We start from the raw sequence: 17,117 nt of genomic DNA, 5'->3' as shown, positions 1-17,117 counted from the left end.
TGCTACTCACGCCACCTTCTACTGCTCAATCCATCTTTTTGCTTAGAGTCCCTGGCTCTGTACTTCCTCTTGGCCTATCTCACTTCCTGAAACACCCTGAAGAGGGTTGCTTATCTTGATGGGGCTCCAAAAGCCCAGGGAGGGGGTGGCGGCAGAAGAAGGCACAGGCCTTGAGTGTGTCCTGTCTCAGGAACTAAGAACAGCAACACTTTCGGATTCAGTACACAATGAACTGTCCTCCGGGTTTCTGGGAGATCAAGGATGTGTGGCCCACAAAGGGGCTTGGAACCGGTCATCCTGTGATGGGTTCTGTCTAAGGAGAGGGTCTCCAAGAGATTGCCCCACCACGGAAGAGGAGCAGCGAGTGAGTTTTGAGTTTCAGACTTGCTGCCTGTGGACTTCCAGGAAGATGTCTGGCAAGAGCTAGGTTCACTCGCTGCGAATCCTGCTAGATAGGAAGCCTGCTGGCCCACAGGTCACCTGGGAGGTCCCTCTGGGAGAGGATGATGTCTGACAACAGCACTACCCTGCCATGGGTCACGATTCCTTACATCGCCTTGGAGGTTTTTATCGGACTCTGCGCCATGGTGGGCAATATACTGGTCATCTGGGTGGTCAAGCTGAACCCCAGTCTGAGGACCACCACCTTTTTTTTCATTATCTCCCTAGCCCTGGCTGACATTGCAGTTGGGGTGCTGGTCATCCCTTTGGCCATTGTCATCAGCCTGGACATCCCAATGCACTTCTACAGCTGTCTTTTCATGTCCTGCGTGCTGCTGATCTTCACCCATGCCTCTATCATGTCCTTGCTGGCCATTGCTGTGGACCGATACCTGCGGGTCAAGCTCACTGTCAGGTAACCTGCTTGAAGAGGGATGGGATGCTGCAGGGGTCTGGGTTCAAATCTCTGACCTTGCCATCTGACCTTGGGCATGTTATTTAACTTTCTCAATTTCTGTTTCCTCATCTTGGTCAAGGGGCTACAAAGTTCAAATTGCAGGCTTTTCCAGTGAAAGTGAATTCAAATTAGCCTTTGACGTTGATAGAAGACAACAAATGTCTTCTCACTATATGGTGAGAGTTTGTGAGATTTTAGCAATGATGAGCTGAGACTTATCATTGAGAAACAGGAATGTTTTCAGAGGAATGCTCTAAGCCCTTCTCCACTGACCCTGGGTGTGTGTGTTCAGTCCCCAGAGGAGCTAAAAATAAAATAAAAAAAAGTTTGGTGCATCTTTAATAGAAAATGCTGTTGAGTTTTAGAAATGAGAAAAACCTACAGCAAAGATGTTTTAGGAGAAATTGGAATAATTGGAATAAGAGGAAGACAAACAGAAGGTTGTGTTGCTTTGCAAATGTAGGCTAGTATTTTAACTTTGCTTCCTATTCTCTGCCTGCCACGATGTTGAGAAAGGGGTTCTTAGAATGTATATTTTCTTTTTCTTCTTCTTGGGAGGTACGAGAGCTTTCCCCCTCCAAAAAAAGTTCTTCTTTGTACAAAGAGCCTGTGACTGTGTGAGGAGAACACATTGCTAAGTGGAGAAATTGAATTCCCCACGTGTCCTAATTGCATTGGTCTTGGGAGAGAGCCTGGTGAGGGAGCTTGCAAAGCTTTGGAGGTAAACAAGTCTGGGTTCAAATCTCTGACCTTGCAATCTGACCTTGGGCATGTTATTTAACTTTCTCAATTTCCGTTTCCTCGTCTGTATCATAAGATGATGCTCTGATTAAGATGCGCTGAGCCAGACTCATCTCCTTTCAATCGCAAGTCCACCATTTCCAGCTTGCTTATGTCACTTGTCTGTGATTCCTTTTATTTTTTTTTCACCTATAAAATGGGAATAATAATTGCACCTTCCTCATCAGATTCAATGTGGTAACCCATTCGAAGTCCTTGGAAAATTCCTGTTCCATAGACTGTGCTCAATAAATGGTAGCTACAATTACTCTTCTTTTCACCATCGCCATCCATGAAATGGAGATTATCATAAACACATCTCCAGTTGGTTGTGAGTGTTAATTGAAGTAAAGTCTACTGAGTAGATAGCACTTAATCTACATAGACTCTTGCAGTCTGTGTAGATTGCTACCAAGAGGGACATTTCAAGGGGGAAATGGGGACTCCCTGGATGAGACTGGTAAGGGCTCTAAAGCACTTCAACATGACCATGGCGACTATTCTATGTCTGCCACGATGTTGAGAAAGGGGTTCGTAGAATGTATATTTTCTCTTTCTTCTTTTTGGGAGGTACAAGAGCTCCCCCACCCAAAAAAAAGGTTCTCCTTTGTGCAAAGAACATGTGACTACGTGAGAATAGACTGCTAAGTGGAGACATTGAATTCCCCACGTGTCCTAATTGCCTTGGTCTGTGATTCTTCTCTCTTCTCTTGGGGAGAGAGCCTGGTATGGATGTCTCTGCAGATAGACATACAGGGGCAGATTCAGGGAGAGGGAAGGGAGGGAGAGGCATAGTGTAATTTATGAGCCTCTGCACAGTAGCCAGGTAGGTGATCCATGGAGACTTCGATCCATCTTACACGCTAGGCATTGAAGAATTCCTGAGCTGCAAATGGAGCCGTGACTGGAGTGTGCAGACCCCCGACTCTAGACACCATATCCCTGACCCATTCTAAACTGTTGTTCTTTAGAGAAGTGCCGCTGAATTGTTCTCTAATCAGCGTCTGCTCGTCTCGTCTTAGAATCACCATAGATTATCAGAGCTCTCCTCTTTTAACAGAAGATTGGGGAATCGAGAGGGTGTGCGCTGGGTTCCCCCCACCTCACCTCCTCCACTGTCTCCATAATTCCTGCTGTGAATTCACTGGTTCTTTTCCATTCGAACAGATACAGGAGGGTCACCACTCAAAGAAGAATATGGCTGGCTCTGGGTCTTTGCTGGCTGGTGTCCTTGCTGGTGGGATTGACCCCCATGCTTGGCTGGAATGGGAAGCAAACCTCAAGGTACCCCCAGAATGACACCTTGCTTCCGTGCTGTTTCCGTTCTGTCATGAGCATGGAGTACATGGTCTTCTTCAGCTTCTTCACCTGGATCTTCATCCCTCTGATCATCATGTGCACCATCTATATGGACATCTTCTACATCATCCGGAACAAACTCAATCAGAGCTTTTCTGGCTCCAAAGAGACAAGTTTGTATTATGGCCGGGAGTTCAAGACAGCCAGGTCCCTGTTTCTGGTTCTCTTCTGGTTCGCTCTGTGCTGGCTGCCTTTGTCCTTCATTAACTGTATTTTGTACTTTAATGTTGAGGTGCCGGAGTATGTGATGCTCCTGAGCATCCTGCTGTCCCACGCGAACTCCATGATGAACCCCATCATCTATGCTTGCAAAATCAGGAAGTTCAAGGAAACCTACCTTTTGATCCTCAAAACCTGTAGAGTCTGCCAGTCCTCTGATCCCACCAACCCAGGCACTGAGCAGATTTCTGGGTAGTTGTCCAGGAAAGATGCCTCTGTCTCATGGACCTTTGGATTCAGCATCAACACCGTGGGCCTGCGCTTCTAACCAGGCACCCTCGATTCCTTCGCTAGGTCGGGAGCCCAGTGAAGGCAAGTTACCTGCCAATGAGACCATCACTACTACCCTCTTCCTCCACTCCATTATTTTTTCCTTGTTCTTCTCTAATTCAATTTCCTGGAGGCCCGACTTGAGGGATCGTGTGTTAATGACTGTGTTCCTCCTTCCCAAACAGAAGGAGTCGTGGAACTGGAAGGGTGTCTGCTTGACTTACTGACAGGAGGTTCTAACTGGGATGGACACCTATGTGATGCTGTCTGAGTTCTAGAAGAGAACCTGCTCTCAGAAGATTCCCAGGAGAGGGTGGGAACAGGAGGAGTGAATTGAGCTGAAGGGGGCGGGGTCATACACTGCTGAATTCACCTGGAGATGTATTTGTGTAAATAAAAGATGATCGCTAACTGTTGTATGGCTCTTTGCTGGTCAGTTGGGGCTTGAAGACCCAGCCGGCTGCTTGGGCCATTCAGCCTGCTGGTTATGGTTACCTGGAGCTAGATGGCATGCTCACCTTCTTACCAGTTTCCCCAGGACACCCTGCTCCTGATTCCTGGGCTGATCAGAGCACTTGCCAACTTTATAAACTATTCACCTATTGTTCGAGAAAGAGCCCCGATCTTTTCCTCTGGCATTTCATTCTAAGAGGAGTAGTGGGTGCAGGGCAAAAAGAGACAACCAACAGTTTATTCACTGAATACTTTCTCTGCATCCAGCATTCCGTGTGCACAGTCTCCTTTGGTCCCAACAATCTGTGAGGTAGGTACTGCAACCATTTTTTATCTCCTTTTCACAGAAAAAACAGACTGATGCAACAGAGAAGTTAAGTAACTTGCCTGTGATTCACATGATGAACAAGTAGTGGATTTAAGCTCAGACCTGCCCTAGGGGAAAAATCCAAGCTTCCTGCCATCTATTCTCAGACACTAAGGAAGCGCTGATAACTTCATATCCAAACTCTCAAGCTCACCTTATGTACAATTAACAGATGGATGGGTTCAAGCTACAGTGTGTGTGTGTGTGTGTGTGTGTGTGTGTGTGTGTGTGTATGACAATTGGTGGAGGTTTTGCCTTAGCTACTTTTGCTGATCTTTAATTAATCAGGATATTGACAGGACAGATGTCACTCATTATTGTTCCCACATTGAGTGTGGCTCCAGGCATTCCAGGAGCCTCCAGGCATCTCTGGTTTGGCCTCCAAATCTGCAGCTGTGTGTGGACGCTCACTCCAAGTGTATTAACTTGACAAGTGCAGCAGGATGAAGGTTCCAATTAAACCAAGAGCATAGGGTATCTTAGCCATTCCTGGAAATATTTCCTAAACCTAATCTTGGGCCAGAGCCTGGTAACCAAATTTATCTTGTTAACATTGCCATTTTAGCAAAGGGTCCTTATTTCTCTTTCTTATTTCTTCCAGAAAAGGCCAGGAAGTATCAAGTTTGAACTTTACCCCTTTCTTAATTTTTGGTTTTAGTTAATGAACATCCCCAGATAGAGGTCCTGAGTTTATAAACTCTACCCTGTTGGAGAATGAAGGGGAAGTGCTGTCAAGCTCTGTTTCCTGGTAATCTTCACACTATGACTCTTAATTGACTCTCTAACCCAGTTGCTATAGCAACATATAGCCCCTGCCCGCCCTTTATTTTTTGGAAACTTGATTTAAAGTCACTACTTCCCTCAAGTCAGAGCACCTAACTGTCCTGGTTGTTTGATATCATTGGACGAGCCATAGTTCCTGGGTTTCAGAACTGCTTTTTTTGTTGTTGTTGTTTTTAATACCTTTATTTATTTTTTTATGAGGTGCTGAGAATCAAACCCAGGGCCTCACAGATGCAAGGCAAGCGCTCTAACCACTGAGCCCCAGCCCTCAAAACTGCTTTTATTTTTTTCTCTCCCTTCCCCTTTTCTACCCTGCATTTCTCCCCTGAACCCCTGATTGCCACAACAGCTTGCATTTTTTTGCCAAATAGGAATCTCTTGAAATAAGGTGTTGCACTAGCCCAGAGGAAGCCCTTAGAGAGAAAATATCCTTTTTAGAGTAAACTCAAAAAGACGAACCAAAAATCATCGGTGAGGAGGTTGGTTAGACATAAGGAGAGCCACCCTGGTTTCAGGTTTAGAGATTAGTGTCACGGGAGTCTCCTGTGGGTCCTTGTGCAGCCAGATAGGAAAGGGTAGCTGTGGGCTTCTATTCTAAGAGAGTCGGTTAAAGGACCACCCAGATAAAACTGAGATTTGCTCCCATCTTCTCCATGGGAAGCATCTAGAACGAAGGTGAACGTTGAGTAACTGGGTTTGCTTACCTTTTAAAATTATTATTTTATTGAGTCGAGGGTGAAAATAAACAAAGACCCACTTAGTGAGAAGAAGCAAAGTCTATGTATTCTAAGCTTGCTGTAGCAAAGAAGCTGACCACCATCGCTAGCCTTTGGAAAATGCTCACAGGCAGGCAGAGGAGTGGGAAGGCTAAAGGATAAAGATAAACACTATAAAATTTTAATGAGCTTATCTGAGCATTCAACAATTCATGAACTGGGCAGCACTAGTCTGCAAGTAGTTGAGGACGACCCTGAGAAGAGGGGTCGGGGTGGGGGAACTTTTAGAAGGCATTTGCAGAAGCAAGACAAATAGATTTGTACATTATTTGTATAACTGATCAAGTGAATTTTGATTTGATGTATTTATCGAAGTCCCACATTAGAGGCCAGTTGGGTGGTTTCTGATTAAAATTAAGTGCTGTTTTATGGTTTTACACTGAGTTGGTTTCAACTTGACTATGGAGAAACTCAGGGTATTGAAGCCACTGAAGTCCAGGTAACCTTTTTTTAACAGAGGAAAAAAGGAAAGACTTCAACTGCGTCCTGATTGGAAGGTGTTAGGATGGGGAACTTGTAGGCTAATTGAAGTGGGGGCATTTTGTATGATTGGTTGAGGGTGCACATCTGGTTGGTCCTAAGTTGGAAGCTGGGACAAAAATTGGGGAATGGCTGGGCGCAGTGGGGCATGCCTGTAGTCTCAGCAGCTCGGGAGGCAGAGGCAGGAGGATTGTGAGTTCAAAGCCAGCCTTGGCAACTTAGTGAGGCCCTCAGCAAGCTGGTGAGACCCTGTCTCTAAATAAAATACAAAAAGGGCTGGGGATGTGGCTTGGTGGTTAAGTGCCCCTGGATTCAATCCCTAGTACAAAAAAAAAAAAAAATGGGATGACATCACTTATTAATTAACTCCTAGCAATTTGGGGGGGATTGTTATAGGGTTTATTTTTGGCTTCCTAAATTGTCACTAGAGATAATAATCTGATTTCCTTTAAGCCTAACTTAGCACAGGCTGGTTTATTGTGTATTGTAGATAAGCTGTTGGCTTCTTGAGCGGGTTGCTGGAGGTTATGAGTCAGATTTCTGTTTTTATATGGTCTCACCATTGTCTGTATTCAGTTTCTTACAACTAAGTGCACATTTTCTGCAGAAACTCTGCCTTTAGATACTAGAGCTGAGTGGAAGGAATAAGAAAGTTTGGGCCACATCTTGCCCCAGTCACTCGGATGACACAGTATGTAAAGTCTTTTAGTAAACTCTAAAGTGCTCCACAACTTTATGTATTGCTGCAATTGGGGAAGCAAGTATACTATAATGGAAAGAGGAATTTTCTTTTTTCTTTTTACTTGTTGCCCTTACCCTCCCCAGATGTAGCATCAGATCCCAGTGGCTTTACTGGGTATGTGAACTCGGGCTGGCTCCTTAAATTTCTAAACCTCCGTTTTCCTCATTTGACACTCAAGTCAAAGTGTTTTCGTTTTTTACTTTTTAATATACAAACTTGAGTAACTATAATAATGAGTCTCAAATATCCGTTATCCTGCTTTAAAAATGATCAATTTATGGTCAACCTGGTCTCATTTGTGGCCACACCCACTTTCCTTACTCTATTGTCCTGACATGAAATGATTTCATCTGTAAACATTTTGGGTTTTTGCATTTATTTATTAAAGATGTTTTGAAGTTCTCACTCAGCGTATTCTTAGTTCCCATTTGCCTTCTTATTGACACATCTAAATAGAATAGATATTAATTCTACCCTGCAGGTAGAGCAGTGGAACTCGTAACAACAAACTATACTCAGCAGGCTAGGACACACATCGGTCATTCTCTGTAACTCTAGCCCTTTCATTTGCTTTACGTGTGACATTTTCACATCTTGGGCATTTTGCTATTACCTATCTGCGCATAATCTGTTTCTCTTTCTGCCAGCATTTTCTTTGGTTTCACAGTAACATTTCTGAGCAATATTGAGCAATAGAGCTTTGACAGAGGAAAGAATTGCTTTTAAAAAATAGGACTATGTGGGGCTGGGGATATAGCTCAGTTGGTAGAGTGCTTGCTTTGCATGCACAAGGCCATGGGTTCAATCCCCAGCACCACACACACACACACACACACACACACACACACACACACACACAAAATAGGACTACAATATCTCTGCTAATTATTCACTGTAGCATGAAGGATTATCCCCAAATTTAAAGATTTATGACAATTATATCTTGTGCTGTCCTATCCATGAGTCAGGAATTCAAGGGATATTTTGGTTAGATGGTTCATGCTCCTGGTCTCTCATGAGGTTACTGGGTCTACAGTCATCTGAAGGCTTGATTGTGGCTGAAGGATCTGTTTACAAGGTGGCTCTCACATGCCTGGCAGATTGGCTTTTTTCCACCTGAGCTTCTCTATAGCCTGTTTGGTCCTCAGAACCATGGTGGTTGACTTCCCCAAGAGATGTCAGCATAAGAGACTAAGGTAGAAGTTGCAAACCTCTTATGATCTAGCATCTAAAGCGTACACCATAATGTCTGCCATGTTTTGTGCTCACACAGACCAGCCTGAATGATCAATTTCAGAGTGACCATACATGGGCATGTACACCGGGAGCCATCTTGAAGGCTGGCTATTATAATACCACGATCACATCTGAAACAAAATTAATAATTATTTCTTAATATTTCTTATCCGTATCAGCTACCTAATGTCCTGAATTATTTTCAAACAAGATGCAAATAAGTATTTGTCCCTGTGTCTCTTTAATCCAGTTTAATCTATGGGTTCTCTTTCTCTTCCTTCCACCCCCCAACCCCCCATGCAATTTGTTTGTCAAACTCCTAGAGGTTTTTGTAGGAGTAAATGAATTAATGTAGGCAAAACACCTACCACGATACAAGCTTACTGCTGGCCCAGATGCTGAGTTCCTGTGTGTTAGAGGAAGGCTCTCCTTTCTTGAGGGAAGACATTATTGCATGATCTAGAAAACCATCCACATCCGGCCCTTGGTGGGAGTGCCAGCTCTGGAGTGTGATAAGTAGCAACCAGCTTCAAGAAATTAAAGGTGGCTCAAGGAGTCAAACTTAAAATGAGTGGCCAGAGGATGAGTCCCCATTAGGAATCAGAGGAAGCTGCTGCCGTTGCTGCTGCTTCATGGACAGACCTCCCTGATTTGTCCTGGCTCTATCTAGGAAAGCTCTCAAGAATTCTGGAGACTGCTGCCCTGGCTGCTGACACCAAAATACTCACCCCTCTGCCTGCTCCCGTGTTGCAGATTCAGACACTACTGCTCCCGAGAGCTGGCATGCTCCACTCCTAACCACATTCCCCAGGTGAGCCGGCAGCATTCCCCTGGGAGTTAGGCTAGTTAGGAATTTTGCTGGGATTTCACCCCTCCCCCCCAATCTGGATAAGCATTTGGTCTCAGGAGTGGTGAAGGGGCAAAAGCAGTGGCCTCTGATAATACCCAGAGCATTAGCAAGACAGGGTGTGGTTGCACACCTAATGTGTGCCAGCAGCGACGTGTGTGTCTTCTGAGTGTTCTTCAAAGTGCCATGTGCCAGAGTGGGTTTATCCAGGAGGGGTGTCTCCATGGCTATTCTTGGCTCTGCTGGGAAGCCCAGAATATTCTTAGTTGCCCCATAAATAATAAGTTTGTGTTGGTAAATGTCATCCCTCTGATGAGGTGCCATGGTTCAGTGGACAGTTGGGCTAGCTGTACACACTAGGACTGCTTGCAATAACCTGTGGTTCCCAATTTTCACTGATCTCTCCAAAGAGGGGTAAAACTCTTAAGCCCAAACACACCTGTTTTTCTTGAACAGATCCAGAAATTCCTGAGGTCCCTGGGTTCTTCCTGTGGTTCCAGTCGAAGGTCCAGTCATGGGGCTCTTCATCCTGCTCTCCTGGGCTCTTCTTTCAGGTAAGACGAGAGGAAGGAGCACCTCTGCCCTCCAGGTTGTGACCTTCCTGGAGACTTTGCATTTTCTTCTCTCTTCCTGTTTGGAGTCCCTGCTTATCAGCTCGAGCCACCTAAATGAGTGGGGAAATGAAAGGTGAAAACAGGTCTTGTCTCTATTAATTCTCGAACCTTCCTCTGATAGGAGGATTGTGGGAAGCTTGGAACCCTTGGTTAAAATGAGGGCTCTGTTTTTTCTCTTTTAGTTGACCCAAATTCCCCTTCCCTTCCTTTTTTTCCCCTCAAAAATATCTGTGCAGATATGTGTCCACACTACTTTTTCCTTCTGTCTATGCCTGACACCAAAGATGGGACTCACTCAGAGCATGGGGTGTGCCCTGCTGTGTCACCCCTCAGCAGTGTCACCTTTGGAGCTGCTGCATTGGTTTCTGGGTCAGTGTCAGTGTGACACCCCCACCCCCACTCCAAGGATCATGTGATCTTCCCTGTGGGTTTTTTTAGGAGAACAAATGACATCTAGGATGTGAGCATGCTTTGCAGGTTGGTGACACCCCAAGCCTAGCACACAGTCGATGGAGGGCTGAGAGGGATGAGCTCTGCCGTGCCATCTCTTTTCTTTGCTGGACCTGTTGTGCATGAGTTCCTCAGTAGGCAATATCCTGACGTGATAGAGGTGCCCATGACCAGTCTTGCACGGAGGAGATGGTAAACTCCTGGCTCAGAACCTGAGCCCCTCTGTCTTCAGCCCCATGCAGCCAGCAGAAGCCTCCCACAATTTTCACTTTCTATCTGAGGCTGCCAAGGTAGGGTGGGTAGCCAGGGACAGAAGGTGTGCTGACAGTGAACCTCCGGCTCTTCCAGGCTCCCCACCAGGCAATGGCAAGAGGCCTCTGGTGCACTGTCCCTTAGACCAGGAATAGAGATTTCTCTGGGGTTGCCATGTTGGTTTTCTAGGGCGGCCATAACAGAATACCACAGTCTATCACTTAAACAACAGAAATGTATTTCCTCACAGGTATGGAGGGTAGAAAGAAGTCAAAGACCAAGGTGCCTGCAGATGTGGTTTCATTCTGATGCCTTTCTCCTTGGCTCATAGTAGGCTATCCTCTTGCTGTGACCACAGATGGTCATCTCTCTTTCCATATCTTAATCTCTTGTTCACTTATTAAGGATGCTGACCATATTGGATTAAGGACAACCTCCTGTGATCCTACTTTAACTTGATTACCTCTTTTAAAGACCTCTGTCCAAAGATATTCTATAACCAGTTTTAGCAGGACACAGCTCAGCCCATAACAGCTGTCTACCAAAAACAGGCAATAAAAACCAGCCTCCAATTCTTTAATTATCTTTCAGGTAGACAGGCGGGGAGAAACTGCAGCATGCTTGAAAGAATAACAGTGTGTGTGTGTGTGTGTGTGTGTGTGTGTGTGTGTGTGTGTCTTCACAGATGCCATGGTCATGGACAAAAAAGTGAAGGAAAGCTTCGTGCTAGGCACAGCTTCTGCCAGCTGCAATTACGACGCCCACTATAAGCATCATACCAAATATTGGTGCCGAGGCTATTTCCGGGATTACTGCCACATCATTGCTTTGACACCCAACAGCACGGACCGTGTGGCCCTGAAGGACACAGGAAGCCAATTCATCATCACTGTGTCCTGCCTGACCAAGGAAGACACGGGCTGGTACTGGTGTGGCATCCAGCGAGACTTTGCCAGGGATGACATGGATTTTACAGAGCTGATTGTGACTGACAGCAGAGGAGGCCAGGCCAACGAGTTTTGGTCTGGAAAAGGTAGAGGCTGTCAGGGGTTTTACTTGGGTAACCCAGGGGGCTGTGCATTTGTCCGTGTGGTAAAAACTCAGAAGATGGGAGTACTACCTCAGGCTATCCCCTGGTTCTCTGGGGGTGACATGGTCTCTCCCTCCAAGGTATGGTAGTCATGCATGGTGCAGGGATTAATTGGGAGTCTGGGGAAAGCGAGTGTGTCTGGTCCCTGGGACCACTGTCCACTGTTGGAACATCCCTCTCCTTGTGGCAATCCGGTTGATAAGCCTTGGAAGAGGCTAGTTGGAGGCTAGATCTCACAGGTGTGAGATCTCTGTGTTGATGGTCAGCTTCCTGCCCTGAAGAGTCACACAGGGTGCAAAATGTGAATTGTCAACTTAAATAATTTTAATAATCTACATGGATAAATATTGTGGTCAAACTGGTCAGTATTTGCTTTTACTTGTACAGAATGCAGTCTCTGCTCAGAGGTCACAGGGAGAGTGTGGCGGGGACCGGAACATACAGGGCCAAGTCCAATGGAGCCAGTCCATTGCAGCTTTTGGCCAGAGCTAAGACACGGGGCTCTGCAGATGCTCACTCATAAACTCCTGCTGAATGCTAGAAACCTCTTTTTGCACCTGAAGGCCTTTGTGTTTCGGGAGGGGGCTTCTTATTGTTTTCAGTTCTAGAAGTAAAGACTTGATCACAATCTGGAGCACAAGGACAGTAGGAAAACAGACCAGAGGCCTTAAGGGATCCCCACCCTACCCCCCCCTCCTGGGCTGGAAAGAGATCCTTGTTTACACTTGACCTACTGGTGCTTGACCTTGACCTGGTGTGGTGTCATTCACTGCCACTGTCTTCTGCTTTGTGTGCTTCTGCTTTCACTGTAGAGCATGTTCTGAGTTTGAAGCTCAGGATGAGAGAGGTCCATCTAAATGTGTTCCTCAGTGTAGATAAACATGCCCCTTCCAGATCTTTTCAGAGGAGGCAATGTGGGTGACTGTGGTGGGACTTCTCCCACTGAGTTCTTTGTGGTTGTCAGAAGCATGTGACAGTTACATCGCCTACTGATCTGTTCCTTAAGCCCGGGATTGGCCTTCTGGTTGTTCCCACCTATGGGAGCGGCCCTCAGCCTGGGTCTGTTACCGCGGGCCATCTGTAGTCCACATGGGGCCTTCATACAAACCCGGAAAAGGTGCTCAGGAGCATGGGGTCCAGTGACCACGGCCTGGATTCCACTCCCAATCTGTCCCCTCAGTCTTGTTCCCTGTGCAGGGCACATTTATGCAACTGTGCTTGGTGCCTATGCTTTGCTGGAAGTCAATAGGTGCTCGCTCTCTGGAGATTGTGAATGGCAGGTAGAGCTGCCGCTGGAAGGCCCAGGAAGGACCTGGGTATGGGCCTCACTTACTCAGTCATCCTTTGTGATTCAGACTCACCAGGCAACAAGAACAGAAGCTGCAGGGCTTCCAGAATCATCCACAAGGCCGACCGCTCCAGGTGAGTCTTAGAAGACAGAGTGGAAGGAAGGGACCCAACAACATAAGTCTGTGAGTGGTTGGTTTGCACTTACTACTTTCCAGGTGCATATTGCTTTCCACCTGAACTACCTATCCTCAATAGGACTATTTGATTTCTTAAAAAAAGAATAAATTAATCACAAAAAAACCCACAGAGCTCTTGCCTAACATGTACAAGGTCATAGGTTCAATCTCTAGTACCTCAAAAGAAAAAAAATATATATAAATAGTTTAGGACTTTTGTTTAAAAGCAGCAAAAATTGAACTCAGTGGGAGTTTAATTTAAATTTTAATTTAACTTGGGGTGGGGGGGGTGGGACATTTATTTTAAGGACTGAGCAGTGTCTCAAATGCTGGTTCTGGGATGAGGCCACCTCTGAAATTGCCAGGGGGATCTGCAGACTTCATCTCCCCTTGTAATCTGCTACTCATATATATTTTTGCTTCTTTTTCTCTCTGTACTGATCTTTGATATTTCCTTTATTGCCCCCTCCTTCTTCTTCTGCCACACAATAAGACATCTTGATCTATCCCTCTCCGTTCATGAGATTGGCCAGTTTGAGACTTCATCTTCCTATTCCCAGCTCCCAGTTGATTTCTGAGGAAGGGGCTCACTGGCCCAGCCTGATCAGATGTCCACTAGGTCTATGCATGTGTGGTCCACGGGACAGGGTCACTCTAAAGTTCCCAGGAGCTGGGTTGGGAGTGGCGGTTGCAGATCTCAGAAAAGGGCGAAACGGAGTAGAAAACCAAATGGTGGTTCCTTCCAAGGGAAGTGAAATTGGCTCTAATTCCTTCCAGGATGTCCATCCTTATCATTTGCGTACTGCTTACCAGTTTGGGGATCATCTTTATAATCAGTCATTTGTCCAAGAGAAGGAGAAGTCAAAGGAATAGAAGGGGTAAGTAGCCTTTGGCAGTGGGGATAAGGAAGACAGGAATTAAAGCCCAGGAAAGAGGTCAAGGAGCAGTTTTCAACGAATCAATGTGGCTCCCCTCTTATTGCCTGTTCACCTAGAGACCAAGGTGGCCAGTCCATGGGCTGGGGGAAATATCTGTGTCACGGTGACAAAGATATCATGAGAGGAGGCAGAGGAGCACTGTGGCCTTCTTAGTTGGAGGTGTGTGTAGACAGGGCGGAGGGAAGCCCTGAGACCACCGCAGCGTGCCCTTCCTATCTGGAGGGTCACCTGCTTCCCGAGCACACCAGCTCTTGGTGGCAGCCTTACTCCTTGATTGAAACATTTTGTTTAGGAATTTCTGGATCCGAGGCTCCTCCTGTCAAAGGAAGGAGCTTCTGAGACCCCGGGTGGACGGGCACAGAGCAGTCTCCCTGAGAAGGGGTGGGGGGGAGAGGACAGTCTCTGGGGTCTTAACCCTAGTCTTGAGGCAAGGAAGTTGCCCTTTAGCTGTGTGTCTCCTGCTCTCTTGGGTGGCTACAGGTAAAGGCCTTGGTAGAGGCCCCCAGAACAGCCAAGCTTCTCCTGTGAATCCCACGTCCTTGGTAAGTTCCATTCTTGATTCTTCTGCTCTGGGTGCTGTGCCCCACAGCGACCTCAGGTCTCCCCACTTCCTGAATAGAGAAGAGACGGCGTGATTTGTTCATCTTTCCCTTTGGGGAAGCCTCAGAAACACCAGTGCTGGTCTTAACTGTCTGGAAGATCCTCTAGCCGCCATGGGGTGATTCTGCTAAGCTCTGAAGTGCACACCAAGCAAAAAATAACAGATGCAAGTGCCTCTGGCTTTTAAATTTTTTTTTTCTTTTTTCTTTTTATGCTCAGACACATGCTAGGCAATGAAGACATAATTATAAATTAGACCCCAACCTCCTCTGGGTACGAGTGTAAAAGGAACATTTCAAGGAAAGAGGGGAAAAAAACAAAACATAACGCGAGACACAGGGTGACACACGAGTCTGTGGCCTGGAGAAGCTGAAATCTCAAGCCAAGGCTGTAAGGACTTGTGCTGTCCCTGGGGTTTTCTGACCTGTGACCAGAGCAGGAGGCCTGAGAAAGCAAAGTGGTAGCTCCCATGGCGTTTCTGGCTGTTAGTCCTCCAGGACTCTGGGATCTGTGGAGGGTGGGGGACATGGGCAAAACAACCAGCGACCACTCCCTCTGCGACACAATCACGATCTATGTTTTTGCAAACCAACTTCTTTGTCACTTCTTTAAGGCATGCCCTTGGGCAGCTCTTTATGTTTTTGAACCTGTTTTCTTCTCTGTAAATTGGAACCCCCATTCCCATACTACCTATGATTTTCCCTTCATTTCTTCATTCATTCATTCAATAAGAACCATGCTGGATGCTGGATATAATGGTGAGCAAAATAAATAGCACCAGCCTACATGGAGTGGTATAAAATGTGAGGGAGACAAACTACCATCGAAACACACAACTATAAGGTTGTCACTTGGAGTAAGGGGAAACACAGGGTGCTATGAAAGGTGACAGTGGAAGCCAGCACTATATGTTTAGGAAGCAGTTGAGCAAGCTGTTGCTGTCAAGGTCTGCTTCCTCCCACTAGGGCAATTAAAATGTGGTAACCTGAAGCAAGGGCCCTGCTACTTTGACATTCTTGGGTTCTGAAGAACCCAGTTGCATTCACATCATCTAAGCTTGGGGGAGGCCAACACAAGCCCCAGGGGCCAAGCTTCCACATTGACTGACCAATGAGTTTTTGCAGTAATAACATCAGATTTCAGCCCGGCAAACCAACTTTGGTCTTAGTCCCCAGGAAGCTCCCATGAGAGAGTTTGCAGTTTTTGCTGCAGAAGCATTCAGGTAGGCAATAGATCTCAACTGAATTTTCCTTTTTCTATTCCCCCAACAAAGTAGGCAACTCTTGGAAGCTCCTCCTATATGTCCTGACTCCAAAGGAAATGGCTCATACTGAACAGATGTGACTGAAGATTTCTTTTATTTAGTTCATAAATAAAGTGATGATGCTACAATAGTATCACCATGACAACTGGCCCACATCTCGGGGACTGATTCTGATCTCTCAGGCTTTCTGAAGGACTTTCTCAACTCTCCAGCAAACCATTTGTGATGAGTGAACAACGGTGACAGTCAGAAGAGCTGTGGTAGATCACACTGAGCCGGGGCTACAGTCAAACAACATCTCCAGACGTTAGTTCTCCTGCATCTGGGTCAGGGGGTCAGAAAGTCATTTTTATTTGTTATCCAATAAATTTCTGATCCATGTTTAATGAACTCCAGGGTATGACTAACTACTCCTCCTAGGGTATTACTGGAAAAAGTATTTCTTGAAAACGTCCTTAAAATGTGTAATATTCCAGCCGGGCACTGGGGCATATGCCTATAATCCCAGTGACTTGGGAAGTGAAGGCAGGTGGATTCCAAATTCAAAGCCAGCCTTAGAAACTTAGCAAGGCGCTAAGCCATGTAGGGAGATCCTGTCTCAAAAAAAAAAAAAAAAAGGCTGGGGATGTGTCTCAGTGGTTAAACACCCCTGGGTTCAATCCCTGATATATATATTTCTGAATTGGTATTAAATGCTGTCCTGCCCCACCAAGGGGAGATAGATTAAATCAGTGGATCTCGGATTCTCTTGATGAAAAGATTGTTGGCCATTAATCATAACCTTTACGGGAAACTGCTATCAGAGTGAAGGGATGCTGCTTCTGATTAATGAGGAACCAAGAGGCGGTAAGTGACATATCCATTCAAATCAGAAAACATGAATCAAGATCATGGCATTAGCAGCCATGGGAACATGAGAGGTGATATTGTCATTAGGGCCAGACTCTCCAGTACTTGGAGCTCTCATCTGCGTATCTGCACTTCCCTTCCCGGTACAGTGCCTCTCCTGCTATTTCTGGGAGTTCATAGGGCTCCCCATGCCTGCCTCAGTGGTCCTCATCAGAACCCCTCTCTTCAAAATTCCATAGTTCCTTCTAATGGGGGTGCTGACCAACCTCAGTCTTAACCACACTCAGGCAGCCCTGATGTGAGCAGGGTTAGGACAGGGAGATTGGCTGTTGATAGGACTCTGCATGTGCCCTGTGTGATTAGACCCAGACTCTTGAACAAAAG

General features: G+C 46.1%; 1 protein-coding gene across 1 annotated transcript; it reads left to right on the top strand.

The window, feature by feature from the left end:
• Adora3 (adenosine A3 receptor) lies at positions 1–16,274 on the top strand. Its single transcript, XM_078027804.1, has 8 exons — positions 1–856; positions 2,846–3,451; positions 3,964–4,130; positions 9,711–9,764; positions 11,212–11,559; positions 12,972–13,038; positions 13,860–13,960; positions 15,894–16,274. The coding sequence occupies exons 1-8, from the start codon at positions 504–506 to the stop codon at positions 15,962–15,964; spliced, it is 1,767 nt and encodes a 588-aa protein (XP_077883930.1). The 5' UTR covers positions 1–503; the 3' UTR covers positions 15,965–16,274.
• The last annotated feature ends 843 nt before the right edge of the window (positions 16,275–17,117 follow it).

Source organism: Ictidomys tridecemlineatus, chromosome 11 (assembly GCF_052094955.1).
Source record: "Ictidomys tridecemlineatus isolate mIctTri1 chromosome 11, mIctTri1.hap1, whole genome shotgun sequence".
In the NCBI taxonomy this organism is placed as follows: domain Eukaryota; kingdom Metazoa; phylum Chordata; class Mammalia; order Rodentia; family Sciuridae; genus Ictidomys; species Ictidomys tridecemlineatus.
The sequence above is the reverse complement of the archived record's forward strand: the minus strand, read 5'-3'. Positions and strand labels throughout refer to the sequence as shown.

Bases quoted from the DNA above. Each gene is read 5' to 3' on its own strand.
- Adora3 (XM_078027804.1), top strand. From the start codon at position 504: ATGATGTCTGACAACAGCACTACCCTGCCATGGGTCACGATTCCTTAC. The intron at 9,765-11,211 runs GTAAGACGAGAG...GTGTCTTCACAG, and splicing joins CTCCTGGGCTCTTCTTTCAG to ATGCCATGGTCATGGACAAA. The intron at 13,961-15,893 runs GTAAGTAGCCTT...CCCCCAACAAAG, and splicing joins AAGTCAAAGGAATAGAAGGG to TAGGCAACTCTTGGAAGCTC.